Source organism: Bombus impatiens, unplaced genomic scaffold, assembly GCF_000188095.3.
Source record: "Bombus impatiens unplaced genomic scaffold, BIMP_2.2 scf_0051, whole genome shotgun sequence".
NCBI classification, from domain to species: Eukaryota; Metazoa; Arthropoda; class Insecta; order Hymenoptera; family Apidae; genus Bombus; species Bombus impatiens.
Window position 1 is genome coordinate 341,083 of NT_176470.1, and position 10,200 is coordinate 351,282.

Here is a 10,200-nt window from a genome sequence, read left to right on the forward strand (position 1 = left end):
CCGTCGTCGTCGTCGCCGTCGTCGTGCTGGTGGTGTTGTGCTCTTTACTACGGTGTTAGACGTGTGCCCGTCAATTCGCTCGTGGTTCCCATTCACGCCGATCATCGTTTGCTAATCGTGTTTGCCTTTTTTCGTTCTCGCTGTCAACGCACACCCTTTGTGTATATATGTATACGTATATTGCCTCACTTACTCTGTCTCGATTTATTCTGAACATATAGAAGAGTATATATATACACACATACATGTACATATATATATGTACATATATATTCGAAAGCTAATTTGTCGAGAAATTTTGCAGAGTTGAGATATATATATATATACATATAGATATATTATCTATCTACAATATTATAAATAATATTTTATATATGTATAGATATACATATATGTGCAACTGATTGGCGTAGACAAGTTAACGGAGATTAAACAAGAATCGAACGAGATTTATCATGGATCGCTGAGAAAACCGGCACACAGGCGTGAAGTTGGCGGAAGCTGACCGGTGACACACAAAGTGGACTCGGTTTGTTATTCCGTCCCGTGGCTGGTCCGCTATCGTGCCCGTTTATCCGACAAAGATCTCTGTTTATCTCGATTCCGATCGATTCCCCGTCACAGGATATCGAGAGGTGTCAACTGTCCATTGTTGCCGTGTGTGTACACGCCTATAAACGCGCGCGTCCAGTTTTCGGAGAAACGTGCGGGAAAGCTGCTTTTGCCGGTCGAAGTGTTCGTTCTATTGGCGAGTCTGTTTCTTAAGGTATGTAACTGTGAAATTTCTAATTTTGTTGCGAGCCTGTTTTGTGTAAGGGTTTCATGATGTTTGCGTCGTAATAGTTTGGGCGTTTATATCGTTTTAATCGTGAGGGAAAGTTTGACATGTCTGTATGTGTATAAGGTTCGCGAGCAGTATGGCGCTGCGCATGGATCACCGGTATTTCGATCCGCGTACATATATATGTATTCCCGCGAAAGTGTCGGATTTATGTGACACTTTATATACACGTGGAGCAATATACTTGCGTACTGTAAAAACGAATACAAATTGTTCCTTGTACTTTGAGAACTTCAAGTTTTATCGTTTTCATTATTGTCCGTGCGATTCGATTATTCGATACCCGATTCGATATGTCGATCGATATTTCTATATACTCTGACAGTATCCCTGCGCGCGCCACCGCGAAAGTAACAAGTCTGAAACTAACGTGTATCGGCATAGCGTTTCGAACTGTGTATTACATTAATTTTCCTTTCAAAATTGGTTTCGTCTGTGATTACTTTATTTCTTATGTGACCATTAACTCATCGAGGGCCAACGTTGCATTAACGCGGTATTTTATTTGTAATTTTTCATAATCGAATTACACCAACGAATTCTGTTTTTATAATATCGTATCTATGAAAGTTTAATATCCTTTTTGTCGCTATTTTTTCAATTTTACGGTTTTTACGGTGTAAAGAAATTAAGGCATTTGTAACGCTATCTGATAAACTATAATCTTGGTCCTTAATAGAGTTAGGATTATTAATGGACTAACCTATAATTTTCAATCACTATCGATATTTCGATATACATCGATCCCTAACCTGTTTTATCATTACTTATTCGTCTTCGTTATTACCACCGTTTGATAAATCGTTATTATCACTGTTATCAGCAGCGCTGTATAACATCGTCAAAGTAAACTATTCTCGCGTGCACTGACGCGAAAATAGCCCGGAGATGTTTGAAACTTTTGATTTATGTCGTTATTGAAATAAGGCGCGATCACGACCGAGATTTTGGATACGCAAATACATAATCGATCGTAAATTCTTGGGTGATACGGTTAAAATGGCCAGTGGTGAAGTTACGAGTGTGTACAGATTATCCGTTTTGGATACTGAACGTGTTCGAACGTAGTACGACACAGAGATCGCGGCGGGCGGGTTCAAAAATAAAAATTGATCATTGTGATCGGTTGAACGTCGTTTATTTTTGCATCAATCTTATTTGCCAATACTTTTATTGCGATCTCGATTGTCCATTATGAAACCGGATATATACGAATATAACATGAAACACACGACTAGTACCAGTCGATGTATGCGGACGCGGATGTTGTGTAAACTTGAGCATATATACCGGGTGATCTTCTGGAAGGGGATAAATATCGAGGTATGAGTTTTTTTTAATAACAATCCGATAATGATGAATAATTTTAACTTCTATTTTATATTACCATATATTCTACTTGATATTTTTATATCTTATTTAGTTTGCGTAACTTTTGTATTTAGGTATTGCAATGTGGAAATATTTATTCTTCCCGTCTGCTTTTTAATTATAGCGTTAATCAAGTATACTATAAGATTAGTTACATATTTAATATAGATATTATTTAATTAACATGTAATATAGATATTATGTAAGGTGAAGGAGATCGTAAGTTTTAAGAGACATGTAAATGAGAGGTGCAAAAATTATTCGTTTCTAAATTACAAAAGGGTCCAATTTAATGGTTATATCGTCAGATTACTGTTACAGCAAATCTTTAAAACGTTTCTTTTAGTATGTCTCCTGAAACGTGAATGAAACATTTTTCAAGTTCGTTAAAGATTTTCGACATAAATTATTCATTTTATAAATATGGAAAATGAATGATTTCAAATATGAAAAATAGTTTATATTAATCGAGCTTTCTATTCAATGGAGAAGTAGTACAAGTGCATTTTTGTTAGAAATCAGATCTAGCACAGGGAATAACATATAAAATCCCTATTAAGATATAATTGATATATTTACATATATATTCATAATATATCGATAACAATTATTAATATATATGTATTGTCCCTTTTATATATATGTACACGATATAGGCACGGAAAATAATATACCTTGTCGATACTTTTCTACCGTTCTCGTTGCATCTGTACGCATAGTCGCAGACATCTACGGAACATCGATATTTTGTATCCGAGGATTGAAACAGCTGTCCAATTAGTGATGTAACATTTCATGCGAAAAATACATCATTACGATTGTACATATGTATATCTTCGATGACTACTCGCGTTCAATCCTCATCATTTTCCGTCCCGGATTATTCTTAGAGAAATTTCGACGCTGAAGCTACTATAATCCTCGCTTCAATCGTCATTTGGTGCTCTTTCGCGTTAAATAGGACGCAAACGTGTCGATATAAGTACTCACTTATCTGTGCTCTCTCGTTTCTTTAAATACGAATATGTGGTATTATACTCTTATTCTCGTAATTTCAAGTTTGCAATTTTATAGCTGTGATTATGATAATACAAGCAAATTGTCTGCACGAGGATTAAATTAGGAATCTTGTAGGGATCGACATATGGCAATTTTGTTGTTATTTCTATACTCAGAGGTAGGATCACGATAGTTATTATTTTATCGAATGGATAAATCTATCACTCCGTTGTGAGCCAAAAAAACCTTTATTGCACGCGTTTGCAAAAACTAGGGATAAAAACAGAAAAGGATCTTAAGCCTATCGATTGTAACTAGGATTATCTTTTAGTTACTATTTCTTATAACTAACGCATCTGCATATGGATGGCGAGCACGAACTCACGTTGTCATTTTCAACAAATTTATTATTTTTTTTTGTATGTTTTACTTTCTACATATTTTTTTTCAAATATTCTGTATCGTTGTTTTACACATAGAATACCTGCCGCGCGAAACTTTGATCATTTCTCTGATAATCTAGGTCAATTATCGCGCTCTTTACGAGATCAGATGTTCTAATTACGTAAGAAAGTGTTTCAATATGATTGGAAAATCATGTGAATTTGAAATATGAATTATTGAAATGAATTATTACTGCTCGTATCTAGTTTCTAGTTTTTAATAATTATTTTAACCAAGTCCATGGTATAAAACTAATTAAAAACAAGTATAAAATCAGGCGTGTTTATAGACAATCATTCGATATTGGAATAGTAATGAAATCTTGTAATGTTTTCAATTATTTTAACATCTGTCGCCTTTTTAACACAATTCGTTCGAATAGAATCCCAACTTCGAAATAATAATTTAATCGCTATTTAAACGAGCGAGTCGGAGGATCTTCGTTAATTATTTCACGAGCAGGGAAAGATTGACGCGAGCATACGGTTGGCTGTGCGCTTTCATTCACGAATTCTCACCCATATCCATTATTCGTGACTTCCGGCCAAGATCTCTCAGGAATAAAACGACGAAATTCGAATAATGGACGATTTGCGCTACTGGCAATTATACCTGTGGGTTTCACGGTTAACCTATATGGCTATTAAGTCGCGAAACATACGCGTCTGAGCGGCAGTTTCAACCTAACACGCGAAAATATCCATTTTAAAGACATTGCTGCAACAAGCTATCTCTATAATTCGTTGGAAGAAGCCTCGTTATCAACTGCGTGGTTCAGGTGTTAAAAAGTATCGAAAGAACATCAAAAAATGAATTTACCTTGAGAATTGTGGATCTTAATTGGCGAAATAAAAGTAAAGGAACACTAAGATTACCCTTAGTATTCATATTAAAATAGTTTTAGATTTATCTAATAAAGGATTTCCAGGATCTTCGTCGATATACATTTGCACGCGTCTCGGCGCTCTCTTTCCATATTACAACGGAACAGTTGCATTCGTCTGTTTCTCAAGATGCTGTGCACAGACATGCTTCCATACACTGATATTCACATACGTGCGTCACTACTACGCGACTAATCTAGTCTAGCACGCAAAATTATACATATCTCGATAATTTATACAGGGTGGTTGGTAACTGGTGGTACAAGCGGAAAGGGGGTGATTCTACGCGAAAAAAGAAGTCGAACATATAGAATAAAAATTTTTCGTTCGAGGCTTTGTTTTCGAGAAAATCGACTTTGAATTTTCGATCGGTACGCGTCCATTTTATCGCTATCTTTTATCGTTATAACAGATCTCACTGTAGATCGTCGTCTCGATGGAAAAATTAAAAAAAAAAATTTTTATTCTATATTTTCGACTTTTTTTTTCGCGTAGAATCACCCCCTTTCCGCTTGTACCACCAGTTACCAACCACCCTGTATAATAATTTGGTCGGTATAAAATTTATTGGGTTGGCAACTAAGCTGCCAATCCAATATCTAGTTCAATACGAAAGATCAATGTCTTTGTGATTTTCATTTTGCCTCGTGTTATTCGTATTTTTACATATTCTATGCTTCACGCGATATATATCATTGATAGAATCTCGATTCAACCAGCCTAATCTAGCCCTTAACGCTCCGATTTTTAATTGTGAATATCGACCGGCAACTCCAACTTGTTCTCATCATACTTGGACCTGCAAGCTTTTAAGTGTCAGATTTTAAACGCTACAATTACGTGTAAATAATAATATTAAATTCATTCGGAACAATCTTCATCCATCTCAGAAGTAATGTAACTTTGATCGCAATATTTATATTAATTGTAATCGAGTAACGCGTGGAATTTTTTAAAACATTCATTGAGATGCAAACCGGGTTTGCGTTCACAGGTCTCGCGGTAGAAAACTGTTTGTTTTTTCACCGCGTTGCTTCCTTTTGGCGGTATTTGAGAGACACAGCTGGAACGTTAAGGGCTAGACAATTTTACAACTAATAAATTGGCAGTAACGATCGAGACTTAAAAGAAGAGAAAATGTTAAAAATCCTCTTACACACGTGCTCGTAACGCGAGAGCCTTTGAAATTTCTCGAAACACCACGACCAATTGGTAGGATTCGTTTACAAATCGCTTGTAAATCACTGGTGGTAGAAAGTAACGTAAAAGTGGTAATTTAACGTGGCTTCGGATTTCATAAGAGCGAATCGATTTTGTTTCGAAAGTACTTGGAACAGCCCAACTATCGTTTCGCCCCGGTGGAAGTCGTTGATAATTTATAGATATGTTTACCGGCCGGAAATTTACTGTCATAAATTTACCAGTTTATTTACTCGTATCTGCCTTCGGTATTCAACTGGCAAAGCCTGGATGCGAGACGAATACGCGAATAGAAATATTAGAGGGAAACACGTGCACGCAGATGGGGTGTACAGCTCGTGTTGCTCGTGCCGTTCCATTTTCAACAACTTTTATTTCGCGAAACGTAAAACGATCGTCGATAAATTCTTCCATCAATTAGATAATGAAATAAAACGATATTTTTATTGATCGCTTATACAGCGTATACAACGAAGAATCTTACAAGTGGAAACGTATTCCGTCTTTCTATCGGCGAGGAATTTTGCAGACGAAGCTCTCCACGCTTCTTCAAATATAATTGAATTATAGATATGTTCCATTTTATTCGTCCTTTTGTTTCCAAAGAACAAAATATCGAAATAACATTTGTGAATATTAACTAATTCTATTTTAAAGCTGATTCTCGTCTTTCACGATCGAGGGACGAGGGAAGGCGTGGCTCGCGCAAATAACTCGCAGGTTGTAGTTGATAAATAAACAAGTAAAAGTAGGAGAAATATTCGCGGGCACATCGTGCGCAATCATCGTCGAAAGATCTTGTTACCAGGAGCGAAAGCGTAGCCTCCGCGTGGAAGACCCGACAATGACACTGATCCCTTGACACTATTTCTCGAGGAGGCCGTTAAGTCAGTCAGCGCAGATAATACGAGCACGGAACAACATAAAAGCAAAACGCTCGTTGCGGAACGTTGCTCGAGATAATCGTTCGATTTATGAAAAAAAAAAAAAAATGAAGAAAAAGAGACATAAAACCAAAGAAACAAAAACGAGAAGACGGAGGAGTAAAAGCGGGCGTAAGAAAAAAAAGGGAGGAGAAAAATGGGGTGAGAGATGAGAGGGAAGAAGGAGAATGAGACAGAACGAAAGAATGTCAAAGTGCCGTCGAGATTTTCACGGGAAGGTCGTAAATACGAGTCAACGACCGACGATAAATTCGTTCCGTGGCGTTCTTAATTTTTGCCAGTCGGATTAATTCCTTTGAACGGACACAGGATCCAAGAGATCGTGTCACGTAATTACAAAAAATAACGTAATTACTTGGTCCCATCGGCAAGAAGATGCAACAAATTCAAGCTTTTCCTCATTTTTTCTCATATTTCACAAATTTTCGATAATTCAGTCACCTTCTTTCGACCATTTTCGGCTTGCCTTTGTGATATTAGCTTGTCCTAAAAGTTTCTTTCGTTTTATGAGCAAATAATAGACGCACAACGTTTTTTTATTTTATGTTATTTTGTCGAATTACGTACGATTCATTTTGTTATGTCGAGATAAACATCGCGACATTTCACAGATTTGGTTTCACGTTTGTACGAAGGTGCACTGTTGTAAAAGACACGTTTGCGAAAGAAAGACACTTTTCGGTGTCCTCACTTAACCCCAACCTAACCCCAACCTAATACAATGACACGCACGTACGATGTAACGCAGGGCTGTGGACAAAATGGGTCGTTAATGAAAGTAAATGATACGTAAGTATCACCGATCCATCCTTATTTACAAATTCTTCGCAAGAACTGTTTGTTCGAATGATTCTCCATTCGAGTCTATCTTTCAGTATCGTTGTGAGAGGACGTTTTATTTCAAGAATTGAACGAAAGGGACGACATATGCAGATCGTACGCGCAAGAACAAGTGGAAAATCTCGAATAAATCCTTTTCTCCGTCACTCGTTGCAGCGTTAACAAAATTTCGAAATCTTTTTTACAGCGCACGCCATACGTCCATATAAAGTTGCATACTTATAGCATTTAATTATTTTTTTAGTTTATATAACATTTTTACGAAGAGAATCAATTAATCTGCCAAACGAAATATAAATTGCGTTTCTCGATCGATCGTCGCTTTAACGAAAAGCAAAGGATTCTAATCGTGGAAAAACGATGATTTGCATGTCTCGAGGAATTCGAGAGACTCAGCGTGGAAAATTATTGCGAAACTCTCCATGATTCGAGGAGATGCGCGTGATTCTTCGAGATGAAAAAGGGTAGACGGTATTACTGTAAATTGACATTTTCCAAATGGATACAGTGGAAGATCGCAACGACGCCGTGACGTTGAAATTTCTGCTACTCACGAAGGTTGCCTTCCTATTTATGTTAGGGCCGAGATAGGAATTGGATTTTCGATAAGAACTGCGGTTCTTTCCTGTTTTCCAGATTCGCAAGTTCTCTCTCTTTCTCTCTCTCTCTCTCTCTCTGCTTCTTTCTATGGAAAGTTTTAAAGGACTCCATTAAGTTTCCCGATCGTACGTAGTTTCTTTCGAGCTAAAAAGATTTTAATCAGTGCTTAGTTACGACGTAACCGTGGATTTATTCTCTTTCATTTTAATTGCGTAGGCTCGAAGGAGAAGTTATTCCCTCGTTCTGTCTGTTCTTCCCTATTATATTTTGTAATTTGTTTTTTTTTTTAATTTAAACATTAGCAAGAAAGAAATGGTCACAACTATTTTCCATCGTTTAAAATTGTTCAATGACCTTTCATTGTTTCGTGTCTATTGTGCGATAGAAGCCTACAAGCTGCAATTTATCAATTGTATTAATAAAATAACCGAACGATCTGTTCGCTGATAATAGATATAGACAGTTTTTATTTTATTTCGATATCACGTAGAGTCCAACTCGCCGCTTAATTCTACAGGAAGTAGTACGACACGAAACAATTATTCCGTTTGTTCATTTTTCCTTCTGATATATAATACAAATATAATTTTCACACACATATAACGAACTAACTGAAATCCATCGTCTTGTTTGTTCGTTCACCGATTTGTGAACCCAACCATTTACCAATTAAGTTTCTCGATAATTCCACCTTATGACATTTCTTGCTTTCTCCGCATCCTTCGCTCGTAATCCACGTTTCACTAGAAACTTTTTAGGAAAGATTCTTCCGCGTCTCAACACGAGAAACGATATTTCAAGTCTCGTGCGCCATCGAGCTCGCTTTTTCTCGCTGCTATCCATCCCTAGCGAGCAAGAAACGCGACCTGTCGCAACTGCGTGACTTACCCTGACCACGGCCGCACCATCTATCCATCTTTCCACCTCGAAGAAGAAGAACCTCTAAGAAAAGCGTGGAATTATCGAACGCGGGTCGCAGATACGATCTCGCCGACATCATTAACCGTCTGCTTCCGCTCGAACGTGTATCCTCGTGCAGTTGGTTGGTCGTACGGTCCTCGTGTAAATCCTCCTTATTCGACGACGATGTGCATTAAGGAGCGAGCTCGCCGGTAAAGCACCGTAATTCTGCGGCTTAAACGTTTACGCGGTTATTATTCCACGATAAATTCTCCACTAGGCACGTGCATTTCGCGGTGACTCGAGACGATTCATTTTATTAACCCGATGACGTTGAACTACGTATTTCGTACAGACCAACGGTTTATTCGCCGCAATGAGGATCATTTACACAGAGGTGGTTTCGCCATTTCATTTACTATATCTTTATTGGACATAAGAGAATAATTAAGCACACATCTCGAGTAGTTTCATCGATCGTAGGATTTAAATTATTGCAAATATTCAAATCACTTGCCTCGTGAATAAAATCATACTTTTCCTTTACGGCCTTCGAACAATATTTCTCTGTTAACGACCCTTTACTTTCGTAATTTTTTCCAATCGACGGATGAAACTGCATTTCATATACACGAACCGACGTAACGTACACAAGCTTCCGATCATTCACGATCATTTTATCTCGCATCTTCTCCCTGGACGGCGTTAAAAAAGACACACATTCGCGGTTTCTCGCACAGCGTTGAAATTTCGTTATCAAGGTGAGAAGAACGTCTCTTCAACGAGTATGCAACTCAAATATCTTCGCAGCTTTCTTGTTCACGCAAAAGTTGACAATACTGTCAAAGTCTCGCGACTCGGACGAGCAAAATAAAAAAAAGAAAAAGAAAAGAAAGCGAGAGAAACAAGACGCTGGCGGACGTCTTGTCGTAGAGGTTCGCCTTTACGTAACCGAACCAATTAATTACCGTAATTAATTCGAACGAGACTTTATTCGCACGATTCGCGATAAGAATACGCGTTTACGCGAGAAAGGATCGAAGTCGATCGCGATAGAGAATTTCGATAGCGCGAAGTGGAATTTAGAGGTCGACGCTGGTCAATAACCGACCTTCGTTGGCGTCGATGCCTGTAAACGCAACTTACAAAACATTTAAAAATAACCCGCGCGCACAGC

The 10,200-nt window shown here is 37.6% G+C and overlaps 1 protein-coding gene across 5 annotated transcripts in view; it reads left to right on the forward strand.

Moving 5' to 3' along the window:
• The first annotated feature begins 6 nt into the window (after window positions 1-6).
• Window positions 7-10,200, forward strand: part of LOC100740849 (receptor-type tyrosine-protein phosphatase kappa) — a 108,383-nt gene continuing 98,189 nt past the window's right edge. The window contains exons 1-2 of one of the 5 annotated variants that reach the window (XM_033324228.1): window positions 7-161; window positions 383-766. Coding sequence is in view for 1 of the 5 variants with exons in the window: in XM_033324227.1 (XP_033180118.1) it covers window positions 2,036-2,164 (129 nt within the window). In the remaining 4 variants the exon portion in view is untranslated. Of the gene's footprint in view, window positions 162-382; window positions 767-1,534; window positions 2,165-10,200 lie in introns of those variants that run through there. The other 4 variants (XM_033324233.1, XM_033324235.1, XM_033324238.1 and 1 more) reach the window with 4 other exon arrangements.